Source organism: Mesoplodon mirus (assembly GCF_964341445.2).
Source record: "Mesoplodon mirus genome assembly, chromosome: 15".
Lineage (NCBI taxonomy): Eukaryota > Metazoa > Chordata > Mammalia > Artiodactyla > Ziphiidae > Mesoplodon > Mesoplodon mirus.
Window position 1 is genome coordinate 52,761,995 of NC_138991.1, and position 20,440 is coordinate 52,782,434.

Sequence of the window (20,440 nt, forward strand, 5' to 3'; positions counted from 1 at the left end):
CATCATCCCTTCCTCCCTACCCCCCTCCAAGACCATCAGATTCACCTAACACAGCTGTATTTCTGGATTTCTACTGTGAGATCATTTCATTTCTAAATGCCAGCCACTACTTTTGGTCTCCACAGTGCCAGCCCCTACTTACCATGGTGATGCCCAAGAGGGTTGGGCTGACCAGAAACACTGGGGCCAGGAGCTTGCCCAAACTTCTTTCCCAGAAAGAGTAGAAGAGGTCTGCCCAGCAGACGATCCATAGCAAAAATCCCAAGGCCTGGAAGAGAAGTACATACACATCTTACAACAGACAGCAACGGAACTTCCCCCGGCACCTGTGCAAAAATCTCAGCCTTGGGAGCACCAGCCACCCCCTAAACCATCAACTGTGGTCTCCAGATACAGCATGTATCCTCTGGAACACAGACAAGCCCTAGGTAGGGTGAGCCAGCACCTGGGCCGTCCCACACTGGTCTGTATCTCTCCTGAACCACAGGCACAACTCTGTGTGCTCACTATTCTCCCCAGCACCTGAAAACGCAGCAAGTCTCTGGCTTATCTACATCTGTAACCCCAGCAGCCTGCACAGGGCGCCTCTCACGATGACCATTCATCCAACCAAAATTTACTGGGGTCCTACTGTGGGCCACATACTTGCCAAGGTGCCAAGGATACAACAGAATAAAACAGACAGAAGTCACTGCCTTCATGGAGCTGCGATTCCAGTGGAAGGAAACAGACGAGAAACAAACTGAAAAATACATACTATAATGCCAGCAAGGAGTAAGTAATATAAGGAGAAATAAAACAGATTAGATAGGGTGGTCAGAGAAGGCCTCTCCCATCAGGTGACATCTGGGTAAAGAGCCAACAGTGACTATCTGAGGGAAAGAACAATTCAGGCAGAGGGCAAGTGCAAAGGTCCTGAGGTAGGAATGTGTTCAGTGAGGTTGCGGCTGCTGTGGCATGAACCGTGGGTGTGGTAGGAGATGGCTGAAGAGGAGCCTGGAGCCAGACCAAGCGGGGCCACTGTGAGGACGTCCAGGTTTTATTCCCTATAATGAGAAGCCACTAGAGGTTTTTTGAGCAAGGCACAGATAAAATCTGATTTACATTTTAAAGGGAGATGTTGTTCCCCAAGAGAAGTACAAAGCGCTTCCAGAAGTCTAAGAGGAAGACATCAGATCCAGCTGAGGATAGGAGAGCAGACAGCATGTTGAGATAGGCTTGGATTGTGGTCTGATGAGACAGGTTTGGACGGCGGTATTATAGGCAAGGGGACAGCTTCAGTAAAATCACTCAAGTTTTCCTGTTTGCCAAGGGCTTATGGAAATAAATTTTGGTAAATGTGGCTTAAAAAAGGACTGAGACACATGCTAAGTCAAGAGGAGAAAGTGGAATGAGGAGCAGGTGTATACATGCCCTTCACGTGTCTCCGCAAGAAAGCTCATCCTTATGAGGGGAAAGCCAGCACCTGCACAGCGGAGAAACCAGACACGCTGACCAGAGGAACAAAATTAAGTCGATCACCGAGGGGCAGATGGACACCATGAGGCCTTAGATGTAACCAGAGAAGGACCCCACATCCCTTTTGTAGTTTTCCAGCCAGACAGGCATTACCTGAATCTAATCATGAGGGAACATTGTCCCAATGCCCAAGTTGAGGAACTGACTCTAAACTAACTGGCCCATGCGCTCCAAATATGCCAATGTCATAAAATACAAAGAAAGGTGAAAAGTTCTTCCAAAATTACAGAAAAATAAAGAGTGTGACTAGATGCAACGCATGACCTTGAACTGGGGGAGGGGGAGGGGGTGCTAGAAAGGACAGTATTGGGACAAGTGACAAAACTGGAATATACACAGTAGGCTTTTTTTTAAAGTATCGTGTCCATGTTAAATTTCCTGAATTTACTGTACTGTTGTTATATAAGAGAATATCCCTGTTTTGAGAAAAGATACACTGAAGAATCACAGGTAAAGGGGCGTGGTGGATGCTAGCTTCTCCCAAATGATTCAGAAAAAAATAAATAATACGTGTATATGGAGAGAGCAAAAGAGAAGGATGAGGTTAAAATGTTAAATGTGGCAAAATGTTAAAAATCGGGGACTATGAGTAATGGGTATACAGGGCTGGGGGAGTGCTTAGTATCATCCTTGCAACTTTTCTATAGTTTGAAACTCTTTCAAGATAAAAACTTTTTTTAAATTAAAAAGACATCCTTGGGACTTCCCTGGTGGTCCAGTGATAAAGAATCCACCTTACAATGCAGAGGATGCGGGTTCGATCCCTGGTCAGGAAACTAAGATCCCACATGCCACGGGGCAATTAAGCCCATGCGCCACAACTAGAGCCCATGTGCCGCAAACTACAGAGCCCACGCACCCTGGAACCCGCACGCCACAACTACAGAGCCCATGCACCCTGGAGCCTGCGCACCACAACAAAGAGCCCGCATGCCTCAACGAAGATCCTGCGTGTTGCAACTAAGACCTGACACAGCCAAAAATAAATAAATAAAATAAATAAATAAATAATACATCTTTTTTAAAAAAATTAAAAAACATCCTTGGTCAGGGAGGAAGACCTCCGGATAATCTCGTGAGATAGATCCTATCACCCCCACTATAAACATGGGGGAACTGAGGCTCAGGGAAGTTAAGAAATTTGCTCAGAGAAAAAACTTTCTTTCCATTTCTTTGATTTTGTTCCTATACGAGATGGTGGATGTTCACAAAACTTACTGTGATAATCATTTCATGATGTAAGTCAAATCATTATGCTGTACACTTAAACGTACACAGTGCTGCATGTCTACTGTATCTCAATAGAACTGGAAGGAAAAAAGAAATTTGCTCAAAGCCACACAGCTAGTAAGTGGCAGAGCCGATATCTGAACCCACGTCTGAACTCAGAGCCCCAGCCTTTACCCACCACATTATTATTCTGTCTCCCAGTAAAAGGAACTCAGGGCCAATTAAGCAGAAGGAACATGTCAGTTTTCACAACCACCATTCCCCACCCCAGCACACACACACCCACAACACACACATCATGATAAACTCTCACGTGACTTACAGTTTTGGCTTTGTTGAGATGTGTCATCTGAATGTAGCCCCGGTCATGGCGGGAGAGATAGAGGAAGTAGAAGGGGAAGCAGGCCCAAAGGTAAGAGCAAGGCACCCACACGAGGACGGTGTTCTGAAAGCACTTGGTGAAGTCGGGGCTGCTGGTGTTCCATGTGACGTTCCACTCCTGAGGACACAAACAGGCACAGGTCAACAGGACGTCCCCAAGAGCTTGGACAAGGGGCCCGTGAAGAGTTCAAAACTAGCTGTCATGGGGTTTGAGAACAACGAGGCCCTACCAGGCAGAACAGGCAAACTGGAAAGATCCGTAGCCAGAAAGACTACAGACAAGGAACGACGAACAAAGGTATATCTCATCTCACCTAACGGACAAGTTCTGGGACCTGTGGTAAGTTCCATTATTGTACAAAAGGTGCAGACTGCCATTTAAAGGAATCCTAAAGGGTATTCTGTAAACTGACACGTCGTTTAGTCATAGAAATCATTCCTACTTTACAGTCTCGTGAATTAAGAGCTTTCTATTGTTCTTCTTCATTATCAGCACCGTGATCCCTGTATCACTGCCATCACCACCATCATCATCACCACCTTCAGCAGCAGCAGTAGCACGTGGATAACATCCGAATTGCAGTTCTATGTTCTAGGCCCTATTCTAAGCCCTTTATATGTATCATCTCCGTTAAGTCTATAATTACTTTATCATTCCTTTTTCAGGAGGGAAAACTAAGGCACAGAGAGGTTCAGTGATTTGCCCGGTATCTCACAGTTGGTAAGATGTGGAGCCAAACTCAGACTCAGGGAATTCAGCTCTGGAGTTCCTGCATTTAACCACTAAGCTATCCGGCCTCAGAAACAAATTTGTTTTAATTACTTTTAATTTTTAACAAGCCACCTGTATTTCATTAGAGACACGCCAAACAGATCAGTAGATAGATACATACATAAATAGACCAGGTATATCTGTATCTGCCCAAGAATAAACTTCAGACTTCCGTAATGGAAAATTTAATTCAAGTCCTGATCTGACCACTGAACCATTATACAACTTGGGGAAAAGTTATTACCCTCTCTTGGGGCCTCAATTTCCTATCTCTACCATAATTAGGTGGGATGAAATCAGAGGTCTGAAACAGGCGGCTCCCAGGCTGATAAGGCTCCCAGATTGTTTCTTGTTACTGTTGTTGGTGTTTTAAGCATGCTTTTTTAAAAAAAAAATCTTATGTTAGCTGCCAACATTTCAAAATCAGGAAATTTCATGTAAAACTTGGATTTCCAGTGTCTCTTTTAAAAAATCAGAAAATCTGGCAGCACTGGGCCCATATTCCCACCTTACAACCACTGGGAGGAGCTAGAAGTAGCCAGTCTTTGGATAAGGTCCATGCGGCCCAGCTGGCCAGTCCCCATGCAGCCCCTTCCCCCCAGCACTCTCTCCCCACCACTGGATGATGTGCTCTCCAGACAGTTCCGGTTCCAACAGCCTTCCCACAATCAGATAAGTGAGACCACCAAGGAACTCCAAGGAACCTGGATTCTTACAACTCCATGCAAGTTTTAAAGACACATCAAAGAACGTTACAGAAGAGAAAATGATGGGAACAAGCAGACCATTTCACTTAAAGATACATTTGATGATCAATCAAAATATGTTCCGAGTTTTTCAAAAGAGTTGTGCACAACACTGAGTATACTTAACGCTACTGAACTGTACACTTAGAAATGGTTAACATGGTTAAAAAAAAGGATTTGGGGGGCTTCCCTGGTGGCGCATTGGTTGAGAGTCCGCCTGCCGATGCGGGGGACACGGGTTCGTGCCCCAGTCCGGGAGGATCCCACATGCCATGGAGCGGCTGGGCCCGTGAGCCATAGCCGCTGGGCCTGCGCGTCCGGAACCTGCGCTCTGCAGCGGGAGAGGCCACAACAGTAAGAGGCCTGCATACCGCAAAAAAAAAAAAAAAAGGATTTGACTTGAAAAAGAGGGAGAGAGAGAGACCTAGGTATTAAGTACCCAAACTGGTTCTTCAGAGGTTTAATTATTCTATGATATAAATGGTCATTTTTCCAGAACAAAGAACAAGGAATCATTGAAAAGTAAACTTTAAAAGGTCAACATACACCAAGGGATTTAGCCAGGAAACTAGTAGACACAAAGAAACCCTTAAAAGGACAAAGGTCATGGCTCTGGACTTGGGCACTGGAAGACAGCCTTGGAAATAAGAATGAGCATGGAGAGGAGTAGTTTATATCAAAGACTATTTTAATTGGTTTCACACCACTTATAATTCTTAAGGTGATGGTGAAAATGGGGATTAAACTGTTGGTGGTTATTATATACAAAGCAGTTTCTGGGCAGTTGCCAGAAAAAGCTCATTCCTCTGCCTTTCTAGTAAGAAAAGAACGCTGGGACTTAATATACACAGTTAGGTATACAAGAAGCTCGGCTCCTATGTGAATCAATTCAATAACCCGATCCTTACCCCAATTATTCCTTGCCTGGACTCCTGCAGTAGCTTTCTAGCCATTCCCTGCTTCCAGCCCCTCCGGGCCCCACTTAGTCCTCCCCACTACAGCCAAATTTATCTTATTTATCTATGTATCCGTACGTGCATCAGATATAATTATCCACTCAGCCATGAACCCATCCATCCATCCATGCACCAACTCATCCATCCATCTACCATCTATCCATACACCCACCCCCACTACCCATGCACCCATCCATCCATCCACCCACCTACCCACCGACTCATCCATCCATCCATCCACCCACCTACCCACCCACTGACTCATCCATCCATCCACCCAACTACCCACCCACTGACTCATCCATCCATCCATCCACCCACCCATCCACCGAGACATTCATCCATGTCTCTCTTTGTATTAATTTACTTTTAATGGGTAATACATTTACTTTACGTGCTAAAATTTTCCCAAACTACACAAAATGGTACACTGTGAAAAATAAATCCTCCTTCCTGAACTCACAGCACTCGCCTCCTAACCCACAGGCAAAACTACCATGGCTAACACCTTGCATATTCTTCCAAATATAGCATACCTACTTTGCTTCCCCAAAAGGTACCATAATACGTACCGGTTCCACACCTTGCTTTTTTTACTTAACATTAGAAACTGATCTCTATCAGTGCCACACATTTACTTTATTCTTGATAGCTTAATTTTATTTCTTTTGAAAAAAGAGTAGAAGTGACAAGCCACCTTCCATTCCTGGTCCTTAACCTCCCAGTTCCTCTCTCTAGAGGTGACAGTATCGGTTTCTTGTGAATCCTTCCAGAAAATATTTTATGCATCTATAACAAAAATAAATACGTATTTTCTGTTATCAAATGGAGAGAAACATACTCCACACATCCTGCTCTGTACCTTCCTTTCATCTCTTAATAACAGATCTGAAAGATCATCCTGCTCTGCACACTTCCTCATTCTTTGTTCCAGCTGCTTTGTATTCCATTGTATGGATGGACTTGACCTTATATCATCAGCCTCCTGCTGACTGGGCACTGGGCTGCTCTTACAAACAATGAAGCCATGAATAAATAACCTAATAAGTGCTTCGTTGCACACAAAGCAAGCATATTTGTAAGATAACTTTCTAGAAGTAGACCTGCTGGATCAAAAGGTGTATGCATTTAAAATTTAAACAGAGGGCTTCCCTGGTGGCGCAGTGGTTGAGAGTCTGCCTGCCGATGCAGGGGACACGGGTTCGTGCCCCAGTCCGGGAGGATCCCACATGCCACGGAGCGGCTGGGCCTGTGAGCCATGGCCGCTGAGCCTGTCCGTCCAGAGCCTGTGCTCCGCAACGGGAGAGGCCACAACAGTGAGAGGCCCGCATACCCCCCCGCAAAAAAAATAAAAATAAAATAAAATAAAATAAAATAAAATTTAAACAGACACTGCCTCCAACGGGTACCATCAGTTCATACTGCACCTAACAAGGTACAAGGGTAACTACTTCCCATACCACAATATATTATAAGCTTTTGATCTCTGCCAACCTGATAGTGGAACATATCTCCCTGTAGCTTAACTTTCTTTTCTCTTTACGATGAGTGAAACTGAAAATCCTGCCATTTTTTGCATTTAAAAGCAGTCCGGTTCTCCTCCTTAGGGGAAAAGTTATAGGCTTAAATACTTGTGATATTAAGTGGGACAGATCTGATCACCCCCGCCTGCCAATAGTGGCCCTGACCACAACTGTTGCTATTGGGTAACAACCTCCAATAGCTCCGGATCACCTTTCAGAGCCGATCCTTGCTGTGGTTCATGAGGCCTTCCACATTCAAGCCCCATCTGTTTCTTCTACAATTTCTCCTGCCCTGTTTCCCAACGTGTCAACTCCACTATTCACTCAAAGGAGGATTTATCAAGCCTGTGTCAGGCACTGCTCAAGGCACTGGAGATTCAGGAAGGCCATGGTCCCTGCCTTTAAGTCATTCCCCAATTGCTAGTCAAATGAATGGTTCTTTGGGATATGTCTTGCTAGAAGCTCTTCTTGCACAGTCTTTCCTCAGTAACAAACTCCTATTCACCCTTCAAAACCCAACTCAGATACCTCCTTTAAGAAGCCTTCTTCCTCACTCCCCAAACCATCAGGACACCCCCTGTACATTGCAATGATTTTCTCACGTGTCTGTCAATACCTCTGTCCTGCAAGGACCACGCAAGGACCTCAGTGCCAGGACTGTGTCATATTTACTTTTGACTCGTCTCCTCCTCACCCAGCAGGTACCCAAAGGTTACTGAGTAAACAAATGGCCCAAACCATGTCTCCCCTCCCCAGCATTATTTCCTTTTTTAAAAATAATTTTTGAAATTAATTTATTTTTTATTATTTATTTTTGGCTGCATTGGGTCTTCATTGCTGCGTGCAGACTTTCTCTAGTTGCGGTGAGCGGGGGCTACTCTTTGTTGCGGTGCACAGGCTTCTCATTGCAGTGGCTTCTCTTGTTGCGGAGCACAGGCTCTAGGCACATGGGCTCAGTAGTTGTGGCACACGGGCTCAGCAGTTGTGGCTCGTGGGCTCTAGAGTGCAGGCTCAGTAGTTGTGGCACATGGGCTTAGTTGCTCTGCGACATGTGGCATCTTCCCAGGCCAGGGCTCGAACTCGTGTCCCCTGCATTGGCAGGCAGATTCTTAACCACTGCGTCACCAGGAAGTCCCCCTACTTTGTTATTTAAAAAACAACCCAATTGGGAGATTGGGATTGACATATATACACTAATACATGTAAAATAGATAACTAATAAGAACCTACTGTATAAAAAAATAAAATAAAATTCAAAAAAAACAAAAACAAACAATCCATCAAGGTAGAACCTGGCTATGACCCTGGCTTTCTGGTCTGATGGATGTGGATTAAAATTCAGGCTCTGACCTCATGTGAACCTGGGCAGGTCACTTAACTTCTCCAAGCCTCAATCTCCTTACCAGTTGTGGTCAGGAAAACACACAGGCCTCGAAAAAGTATCAAATGGGCCCATCCTCTGCACCAGTTGGCATGGTCTAGAGTTGGTAAGTGATGGCTATTAGTTGCAGACACCAATAATTAATAATAATCTCCACCACTAACCCCAGCACTGCCTAGAGTCAGGAACCTTAAGGGACAAAGAAAAGTTCAAGTTAGGAAGTGAGCAAGAGGAGGCTGGGGAGCATCTAAGGACACAGAACTCCGGGGAAGGAGAGGTCAGAGAAATGCTTAGCAAAGGAAGGGGTTTATTCTTCAGACAGTGGCTTCCTGCTAAAGCCAGGTGGCCAGCCCTGACAGAGAGGGCAGAGATGGGAGGGAGGCGGAAGGACGGGGGGGCATGAAAAGAGGAAATCCGATTGTGACTGTGAACTTGCACCATCCCCGCTGCTACTACCGCCCGCCAATAGTGGCCCTGACCACAACACTGTCACAGCAGTGACGTAAAAGGGTCAAAGGCCTCCTGCATGTCCCTCACTTGCCAGGAATTTGATGAATCCTCTGTGCAATCCCCTTGAGAACCCCTGAAGACAGGCAGTGGGGCCCCCTCTATTTGGGGTTTCTGGGGGAAACAGGGAATGCCGAAAGCTGCTCTTAAGGAAGAACGACTCACTGAGACTGCCCTGACCCCAGAGACGACAGCTAACCACAGTCTTCCTCCTCAGGGGCTCTACCTCCAAACGCAGGGAGCTTCAGAAATCAAGCTGGTCGGACCACCGTTCCCTGCTTCTGCTAATGGAGCGTCCATCAGCCCAACTACTGGGAAACAAAATTCAGCTCCAGGAGTCTGGAAAACAGTCACCAGCGCTGGCCCAGGCTCTGCACTTCCGGGAACCTGGCCCATGGAAATCTGAGAGAAAGGGCAACCCCTGATCCCCCCAGTTGAGGCTTTTCTTCTCAGGACACCTTCGTCATCCATTTATGTCCCCCTCCCTCCAGTGCTGACATTCGAGGATCTGGGGAACAAGTCCAAGTCTGCTTGGCCCACAAGCTTTGGAAGTTCATACAATTTCTACTGTGTGGTGTCAGGTCGCACCCTTCTCTCTCAGATGAATAATGACAACCAGCACATTCTGAGCACGGATCGGCCAGGCACATGACTCAGCCCTCAGAAGAGGCACTGCTGTTATCCCCATTTCACGGATGAGGAAATCGAAGCACCAGGAGATAAGGCATTTTCCCAAAGGCCATGCTGCAGTCGGTTTATGTTGTCCAAGGCCCACACACATTTTCCCTTCTCTGGTAACAGCCGCTGTCTCTTGTTCATAAGCAAATCCTCTTGTCAGCCACATGCTTGGGGCAAAGCTCCAGGGGTAGGTCCTCTTTAGTATCAGCCAGTCAGCAGAGTCCTTTACCCACGTGCTAGTGATTAGCTCCAGAATGGGCACTTGATCCCAGTCAATCCAATCACTACAAGGACACAAACTCTCTTGTCCCCAGTGACACGGAGTGAGGATGTGGGGTTGACAGGTGTCTCAGCCATTTATAAGGAAAGCACCAAGAGTTAGGAGTGGGGAGGAAGGGGTGGCACCACCAGGGCAAGTGTGAGAATGAAGCTGACATCGGAAAGGCAGAGATGAAAGAAACTGATGCTTGGTGTTTTGTGGGCTGCTGGATCAAGCTTCACCTGCAGCCCACCCTCCCACTGGACTTTTCCAATAAATTCACTTTTACACAAGTTTGAAATAAATTTGCTCTCACTTACAATACAAAGCACCCTAGTAATACAAGTTCTGATCCACTACGTCAACTTTTATACAAATTCAGAACTTGACACGAGTGAATTTAGGGATACAACATTACCAGCAGCATACTGCTGGATAGGTCACTGTTCTTCTCTGAGGCTCAAAAAGCCCACCGGCAAAATGGAGCTACTACCTTCTCCTCCACAGGAGATCCTAAAAGCCCTAATAAGCGTTGATTATGACTATTATTTATAACCGCCTCAGTTGACTTTTTGGAACCCACTTCTCTTCCTATTCTCTTTCCCCATCACCCCTCCTCCCCTCCCCAAAAGACTATCTGTCCCCTTGTCCCTTTTCTTACAGGTCCAATTTCCTTCTCTGTTCACTGTGTGACCTTAGACAAGTTATTTAACCTCTTTGAGCTTTACCTATGACTCACAGCTAAGAATACCCATCTCCTAAAGCTATTCTGCAGTTTAAATAAAATTACATACATACAGCTCAGTGTCATATCTTAACACTCAATAAAGGACTATTGTCACTAATCTTAATTCTTACATCAGTAATAAAAATAAATGAAGTTTATAGCATTATACTCTTAATACGACAATCTTATATTGTTATCGATAATAACACCACCTAGCTTTAACTGAGCACTAACTGTATGCCAGGTATTGCTTCCATGCACTTTATGTGAATTAACTCAATCTTCATGATCACCCAGAAAGGAGGTTCTGTTTTGATCCCCACTTTGTAGATGAGGAAACTGAGACACAGAGAAGTCAAATAATTTGCCTAAGATCACACAGCCTGTAAGGGATGAGGCTAGGGCTCAAACCTAGGAAGACTGACTACTGAGCCACCCCACCCCTGATGCCAACTCCTAGTGATGGGTAATATAAGAATTCTAACAGAGCTTTCTGGAGCACATGCCTTCACCCACAGGGAATCTGGGCCAAGAGGAAGATGTGAATCCCCAAAACACCACCAAATTCAGAACCAATTACCTATATTACCAATTACCTATATTAGTTTCCTACAGCTGCTGTTACAAATTACCATAAATTTCGTGGTTTAAAATGACACAGACTTTTTCTTATCATATAGTTTCAGAGGTCAAAAATCTGAAATGGGTCTGACTGGGCTAAAATCAAGGTGCTTGCAGGGCTGCAGTCCTTCTGGAGAGGAGCGCCCAGGTACCAGGTGTGCCCTAGGCCAGAGCCTAAGGTCTCTGCAGGGCTGCCCCTACAGCCCCGGCCTGCCGACACAGCTTCACTTGGCTGGGGCCTGTGGAGACAACGGAAACGGTCTTGCCTGGACCCAGCTGGCCGACCTTGGGACAGGAGGGAAGCTGCAGAGAGGAGGATGGGCGGGGGATGCGATTATGAACTTGAACTGCCGCTCAGCATCACCAGCCTCCGTAAGCAGAGCTGCTCTGACACCATTGAGTAATGAGGACCCTACTAGTACCGGCTGTTCCCCTGGGGCCTGAACATCCCTTTTCCCATTCAATTATCTCCATAACGTACAACCATCAGGTTTCTAAGGCTCACTGGACAATTTTTTAAATCAATTTATTTATTTGTTTGTTTATTTTTGGCTGCATTGGGTCTTCATTGCTGCACACGGGCTTTCTCTAGTTGCAGCGAGCGGGGGCCACTCTTCGTTGCGGTGCACGGGCTTCTCACTGCGGTGGCGTCTCTTGTTGCGGAGCACGGGCTCTAGGTGCACGGGCTTCAGTAGCTGTGGCACACGGGCTCAGTAGTTGTGGCTCACGGGCTCTAGAACTCAGGCTCAGTAGTTGTGGCGCACGTGCTTAGTTGCTCCGTGGCATGTGGGATTTTCCTGGACCAGGGCTCAAACCATGTCCCCTGCATTGGCAGGCGGATTCTTAACCACTGCATCACGAGGGAAGTTCAGTGGACAACTATTAGTCATGAGATTCCTATGTGCCAATACCATTCGGAGGTAAGTAAGGTTTCCATTCTCAGTTTCATTCTATCACAAGAGGTAGATACTAAACAAATAAACAAACAACTTTATGTATGTCTAGGCAACAAATGACCTGATGAAGAATCAAGGGAACAGAGGATCATGGTGGGCACTGGGTGCTACTTTTATATCAGGTGGACAGGAAAGGCCTCTGAGCCAAGATGTCCTCTGAGCGAAGACGTGAAACAAATGAAGAAACGTGTGCTACCTTCTACTATCTATGGAAAGCGAAAGAGTCAGTAAGGTTCTTAGTATCATGTGCCAGGACTGATCTAAGGGCTTTACATCACAAACAACTCCAGGAGGCAGGGCTATAACTAAACCCATTTTACAGATACAGAAACTGAGGCCGAGTCACACAGCCTGCAAGCAGTATGGACAGCCAAGAATTTGAATCCCAGTGCAGATGCCTCTATATACGTAGCAAATGTATTGTCTGCAATTTTTTATCATATGCATGTACTACTGTTCTCCCACTTAAAATTAGTATAAAAGAGTATATAGACGTTTGCCTAGGCAGGGAAATTTTCTTAGCAGGGGACAAGAACAACAAAAGCTAACATTTTTGTTAACATGAAGAGTGATGATCTCCAGGGGGTAGGGCTGAAGCTGGTGAGAGGAAGGCGACTACTAGTTTTTGTTTTATTATCTTTTGTACTGTTTGAATTTTTTTACTCCACATGTATTACCTCTAAAAAATAACAAAAACAAAACTAGTTCACACTTTAAATAAATAAATAGCAGCAGCAGGAGTTTAAGAGTAGAAATTTCTAAATGCTGGGCTGGGAATAAAGAGAGGGCACATATTTATTGGGTGCCTATCATAAAAGCACAGTGACCACACCAGGCCCCGTGCTAAGTGTTTTCCAAGCGTGAGTCCATTTAAACCTCACAACAGCCCTACAAAGTCGGGAATGTGAAAACTCCCCCTTTTCAGGTGAGGACTCTGAGGCCCAGGGAGTTTACAGAACTGGTTCAGGCTCACAGAGCCAGGAAGAGTCAGGCAACACGGGGATTTGAACCCACAGAGAGTCTGTCTGACACTTGAGGTCTTAATTCCCGGGCTCCACCACCCGTCAGCCAGGTGCTTGGAGCGCTAAGCGTTTTGCGAGGCCAGTGGCCCCACCGTCCCACCAGAGGCAGCTTGCAAGGCAACGCTGTCCTCAGGCCTTGGGGATTCCAAGCTCATGGGCACAGAATGGAGAAGCAATGTGCTGACTCAGACACAGACTCTTCTACAACTCCCCCTACCCATCCACTCAATGTGAGCAATGCAGGGTGATGATTAAGAACGATAGTTCAAGGTCTGGGTTCTAATCTCCTCCGGGTCACAGATACGTGCCCCAAAACAAGGATTCTCAAGCTCAGCACTACTTACATTTGGGGCCAGAACATTCTTTGAGGAGCTGGCCTGTGCACTGTAGGACGTTGAACAGCATCCCTGACCTCCACCCAATAGATGCCAATAGCACACATCAGGTTTAATCCTCACAAACCACCTTAGGAGGCAGGTACTATACTTAAACCCATTTTACAGTTTTCTTACAGAGTAAGAAACTGAGGTCACATAACCTGCAAGTGACATACACAGCCAGCTGTGACAGTTAAAATGTCTCCAGAGACTGCTAAATGTGCCCCTGGGAGGCAAAACTGCCCCCACTACCCTAATGCAGTGGCCTTGCCAGGCCCTTGTTTCTTCATCTGTGAAATGGGACTAATTCCAGGACCCACCTATTGTAGAGTGATCGGGAGGGTTAAATGAGATGACCCAAAAGGCTCCAGTTTCAGTTCCTGGCCAAGAGACTAATCAACAAACACAAGTGCAAGCTTTCATTCATTCATTCATCCATTCCATCATCAATGAATATGAATTGAGTGCCTACTGCATGCCAAGCTCTGGGCTAATCATGGGGATATGGGAACAAAGCAGGCGCAGACCCTGCCCTCTTAAGACTCACAGTCCATTAAAGACATAAGGTCACAAATCAAAACATAATTACAAAGGACAACACTTGCTATGAAGGGGAAGAGCGACGGGACAGAGAGTATCAGGGTGAGGATCTGAGAGGCTGAGGAGCAGCCAGAGGTCGGAGGAAACATGTCCAAGGCAGGCGGAAGGGACCCAGGCACCCGTCCACCTTTTCAGAAACGGAGAAGTAAGGGAGGGAGGGAGAGAAAGGAGAAAGGGAATAAAAGGAATACAAACAACAGCAATAGCCACAAAAGAGTGGGGCCCCTGGAACCGGTGGGCCTGGGTTTGAATCTAGTCGCTGCTGCTCACTTGGCTCTTGACCTTCAGAAAATTAGCTCCTCTCTTCCACCCTGACCGCTCATCTGCAAAATAGGATTAATAACGGCACCAATACTCGGACTGCGGGGGTGAGTGCTCAGCTTGCCTGGGGCGGCCTCATCGGAGGCAGGGGCTGGGAGTGGGAGGGTAGAAGGTGCAAACCCAGGGGGCTGAGACTCAGACTAACGACAGCAATGACAGCAGTAAGAAGGCAGCTCTTACCGAGCCCTGACTGTAACGACAGGCTCCGTGTTCTGGGTTCAGTGTGCATCGTTCCATCTCATCATCATCACCACCCTATGAGGTAGGTTCTGTCTTATTCCCACTTTGCAGGGAGGGACACAGAGGCAACTGGAGGTGAGAAGACTTGTCGTAAGGTACCCGGGCAGCACCTGGCAGAGCCTGGATTCAAACCAAGAGAGGGTGGTTCCAGAGCCGGGGCCAACACCCCCAGCAAAGGAAAGAAGGAGATCTGCAGGACACAGCCAACGACTGGGCCCACCGTGGAGGGGCAGGGGCGGACGTGGAGGCAACAGGCCATCGATAAAGTCCATATGCAGAACCATCCCGGGTGCGAGATCCCCGGCAAAGGGGCAGCTCTGGAGCAAAGGGAAGCCGAGAAAAAGAATGCTGGGAGGCCCAAGTTAGGTCAGGGGACCTGCTGGGCTTCTGGACATTAATCCTGTTTACAGAGGTGGCAGGGGGCCTCCACTGCCCCACACAGTCCTGGAAGAGATCTGGGAGAGGCCTGAGGCCACAGCCCCCACACAGCGGTGGAGAAGGCAGTGGTGCCAGCATCACGCTGGGGGCAGAGCCGCGGCCCTCCTTCCCCCTCTGACTCACCAGAGCTAAGAATAAAGCCCAGAAACCTGGGGGGAGGGGCGGGGCAGCATCCAGGTCTTACCCCCAGCGCCCGGGAGGGCCCTGGCCATGCCCAGGCAAGAGCCCCAAATCCTCACCGAGCCCCCCTGCCCAAGTTGTAGACTTGGATACTTTGGCGAGACAGGGACAGGAGTGACATGCAAAAGTAAGACTCTGCCTGAACAGGACTTCGAGTGCCAAGAGGGAAACAGCCACGGCTGCCCATCATAGGTGTTTTGAATGTCAGCAGCAGGCAGTGTGCTCTGACCTGCCTTGACCCCAGCCTGCCCAGTGAGCACATGGGCAAATTACACACTTGTCCTTGCACTCTCCATCCAGCCCTGACCCCTTTACCGACTCCTCTCCTCTTATCAGACTCTGGAGCTTCACCAAATCCTCCATTTGGTCATGTTCCAGGGACCTGTCAGGGGTCAGGCATGTGCCAGGCACAGGAACATGCCTGGGGACACAGCAGTAAAAAGGAGGGATAGCATCTATCCATCCACTGAGTACCCTTGTAGGTGCTGAGGACCCAGCAGTGAACAGTAGGACAAAGGGCTGCCCTCCTGGATCTGACAGTCTAGTCTGATGAGAGGAGACAGAGAGTCAACTAGAGGAAATATATATACACGCAAACTATGCATGATATAAAATATAGTGTGTGTGAGTGATGATTAAAAGGACTCAGAGGGGGGGGGACTTCCCTGGCGATCCAGTGGTTAAGACTCCACGCTCCCAATGCAGGGGTCCCGGGTTCGATCCCTGGTCAGGGAACTAGATCCCACATGCATGTCGCAACTAAGAGTTGGCATGCCACAACTAAGGAGCCCACATGCTGCAACTACGACCTGGCACAACCAAATAAATAAATAAATATTTTTTAAAAAAATAAAAGGATGAGATAATAAAATTAAACAGAATTTATTTTAAAAAACAATAAAAAGACTCAGAGAGGGAATTCCCTGGCGGTCCGGTGGTTAGGACTCTGCGCTCCCGCTGCAGAGGGCGCAGGTTCGATCACTGGTCTGAGAACTAAGATCCTGCAAGTTGAGCGAGTAGTGCAGCCAAAAAAAACATAACAAAAAAACAAAAAAACAACAACAAAAGGACTCAGAGAAGGGGGAAGACCTTGCTGAGAAGGCATATGTGTGTAAAGGCTTGAAAGAAACAAGTAAGTAAGCCGACTGGCCATTTGGGAAAAGAATCTGGGAGAAGAGCGCTCCAAGCAGAGTAAACAGCCAGTGCAAAGGCGCTGACATAGGAACACGTCTGGCATTTGGGAGCAATAATAGAGAGGCCAATATGATTCAAGAAAACTGGGAGATGCAGTCAGGGAGGAAGGTGGGAGCTGGGGAAGGACAGACTGTGCAGGACTCACAGGCCATTGTCGGGATTCTGACTCTCACTCTGAATGGCATGGAGACTGTGGATCTGATGTGTCATCATCTGCTTTATGTTTTCAGATAGTGGTTCTCAACCAGAGGCAAGTTTTCCCCCAGGGGACATCTGACAAGCTCTGGAGACATTTTTGGTGTCACTCCTGGAGTGGGGCTGCGGGGTATGCTATGAGCATTTTGCAGCTAGGGGCCAAGGCTAAACGTCTGCAATGCACAGGACAGCTGCCCATCGGAGGATGACTCGGCCCCAAATGTCAATAATGCTGAGGCTGAGAAACCCCATTTTAAGAGAATCCCTGCCCTTACCAAGGTTAGAGGCCCTGTTCCCCAAACACACCCCTTATCAGGCAGATGGAGTTTCAGCTCCTCACCATGTGACACTGGGCAAGCCACTAAGCCTCAGTTTCCACACCTGTAAAATGGAAATACTAATGAGATGATGCAAACATGCACTCAATTAACCATGAGCCAGAGTCCACAGTAGGTGGTCAACAAATGTCACTGCCAGATCCACCTCTTGTTATGTCCCTTCCACATTTCCAGCCTCACCAAATGATTCTTTCACCCAACAAAGATGTTCTGAGCCCTTACAATGTGCCAGGAACCGTGCTGGCCAGAGCCCCCCAAAATGTCCACATCCCAATCCCCAAAATGAGTGGGTGTTCTGCCTTGCATGACAAAAAGGGACTTTGCAGATGTAATTAAGTTGAGGATCTTGAGATGGGAGATGATCCTGATTATCCAGGTGGGCCCCATGGACTCACAAGGGAATTACAAGGGAAAAGGGTGGGGGGTGTCAGACAAGGAGATGTGATGACCAAAGCAGAGGGGTCTAAGTGAGGCGGTGCCATGACTCAAGGAACGTGGGTAGCTTCTAGAAGCTAGAAAAGGCAAGGAAATGGATTCTCCCCAAGAGCCTCCAGAAGGAACACAGAACCGCACCCTGGCCTTCTGACCTCCAGAACTAGAAGTGAATAAATCTGTGTTGCTTTAAGCCAGAAGTTTACTTTACAGTGATTTGTTACAGCAGCCATGGGAAACTCACACAGCACAGAGCCAGCAGGGCACAAGGACCAGCGGTGTCCCCAGCGAGCAGACACTCCTGCAGGCCTCCATGCGCTCGGGCAGGCCCTGGTCCCCACCTCATCCTGACCTGGTCCTGCTCTGAATCAAACTCGGCCTCCACAGCACATGCTCCTTGACGCCCTGGGTTCTGCTGGCCCGGGGGGCACTTCTGACATCTTCCTGAAGGACGGGCTCATCCTTGCCTCCCCCTACAGGGGAGCTGCTTAGGAAACACTTTTGTATGATTTGGGGAGCGGGGAATGATGGAAAATATTAATCCATCTTTAAATTTCACTTTAACAGGCAACACATGACTCAAATTTAACTAAGTATATGTTATGTACATATGTGTGTAAAATACAAGGGCAAACAGTAAAAAGTTACCCAGTCTCCCTCTTCCCCATAAGCCCATCCCCTCTGCACAGTCCCTACTGCCTGCCACTTGGGTGGCTGCCAAGCTTTTGCTATTCCAAACAATGACACAATGAATTCCCTTAGAAATTACTCCTTAAGCTAAAGAAAACACGGACAGCCTGACCCAAAGACCAACAGGGCTTCACTTAATCGCTCGTAAGCCACGAGGGCGGAAAACAAGGTGGCCCAGGTTAAGTGTGATAACCTGGAGATACACAATGAGAGTCACCAAACTAAAGATAAACGCTGACCCAGGGATTCCTGTGGGAATGTAGTCCTTAAAACAGGACGAAATACACCCGAAGGAAATGCAATCACTCACCAAGAGATATCCGTACCCTATGTTCACTGCAGCATTATTCACAACAGCCAAGATGTGGACACAAGCTAAGTGCCCATCAATGGATGAAAGGGTAAAGAAAATGTGATACACACACACACATACATATACACAGTGAAATATTATTCAACCATAGATGAAGGAAATCCTGCAGTTTGTGACAACCCAGATAAACCCTGAGGGCATCTTGCTGAGTGAAATGTCAGACAGAGAGAGACAAAATAGTGTGATGTTCTCACTCACATGTGGAATCCAAAAAAGCTGAACTCAACTAGAGAGAATGGTGGCTGCCAGGGGCTGGGGGCGGGGGAAGTGGGGAGATGCCGGTCAAAGGGTACAAACTTCCAGTTGTAAGATGAGATACTGTATTGTATGCTTGAAAATGGTTAAGAGAGTAGGTCTTAACAATTATCACCACAAAATGCAAACAAAGAAAGTAATTAATGTGAGGGGATGGAGGTGGTAACTAACCATATTGTAGTAATTGTTTCACAATATACATGTGTACCAAATGCTTTACAGCCTAAACTTACGTATGTTGTACGTCAATAATATCTCAATAAACCTGGGGGTGGAAATCAGTAAATAAAGTAGTATGTAATTCCTGGAGGTATATATAGCTCTATAAATATTATAATATTATTATATAATGTTTAATTTTTAACAAAATAAGAGAAAACACCTACACCTTCAGTGTCCAATACAGTAACTCCCAGCTTCCTGGGGCTATTGGGCCCTTAAGATGAGGCTAGTCCAAATTGAGATGTGCTAAAAAAGCACACACACCGGATTTAAAACTTAGGATGAAAAAAAAGAATACAAAATATCTCATTAATTACATGTTGAAATGATAATATTTTGCATACATTGGGTTTAATAAAATATATTATTACAATCATTTCACCTGTTTTTTTAAAATGTGGCTACCAGACAATTAACATTCTATATGTGGCCTGTGTTATATTTCTATTGGGCAGTGCTCAGCTAGCCACTGAAAGGTAGAGAGATCATCAAGGAAATGAGAGCATATGGGTTTGCTGGAATAAGACATAGCCATGATTTTAGGGGTTTTTTTTGGCCCTACAGCGTGGCTTATGGGATCTTAGTTCTCCCACCAGGCCTCAAACCCAGGCCCCGGCACTGAGAGTGTGGAGTCCTAACCACTGCACCGCCAGGGAAGTCCCTAGCCACGACCTTTTGATAAATAAGAAATCCTTTTGAATCCTAACTTGAAATAATAAAACAAAAAAGTGACACACCGCTAGAAGGTACGTGATTGCTTCGATTCATCCCACACCTGGTAAGTGTTTATTCCATCCCAGTCTCCTAACAGGTGGCCCGATCCTCCTCCAGTCCATCCTCCACACAGTAGCCAAGGGGAGAGCTTCAACCTGCAACCCCGATCCCATCACACTCTGCCTAAAACTCCTCACTGCAGCCTCTGGGTCTAGCCCTGGCTTGCTGTTCTTGGACCACCCTATGCCTCAGGGTTTTACACGGCCAGTTCCTTCTGCCCTGACTTCAACTCAGAGGTATCCTTCCATTCTCAGCCGAAACATCCCTTCCTCAGGGGGTCCTGCCCAACCCCCCAAGCCCTGCTCAAACAAATCCCTCATTTAACCACCTCATGGAACTCTGTATGTTTCCTTCGGGCACTCACCACACTCTGTCACTACATATTTCTTTCAGATATTATTTATTTGTCGATGTCATATATTATCTTATTTAATACTTTATATTACATTTGTTATGGAATATGCAATATAGTATATATCATGTATAATATATGACTAAGATGAACCATATGAGTTGCCGTTTGTGCAGGACAAG

The 20,440-nt window shown here is 46.7% G+C and overlaps 1 protein-coding gene across 2 annotated transcripts in view; it reads right to left on the reverse strand.

The window, feature by feature from the left end:
• The window catches only part of ABCC1 (ATP binding cassette subfamily C member 1 (ABCC1 blood group)), a 136,256-nt gene that overhangs the window by 93,830 nt on the left and 21,986 nt on the right, over positions 1-20,440 (reverse strand). For both annotated transcript variants that reach the window (XR_014296030.1, XM_082644056.1), the window contains exons 2-3: positions 3,071-3,247; positions 143-268 (exon numbers count right to left, since the gene is read on the reverse strand). Coding sequence is in view for 1 of the 2 variants with exons in the window: in XM_082644056.1 (XP_082500182.1) it covers positions 143-268; positions 3,071-3,247 (303 nt within the window). In the remaining variant the exon portion in view is untranslated. The remainder of the gene's footprint in view (positions 1-142; positions 269-3,070; positions 3,248-20,440) is intronic.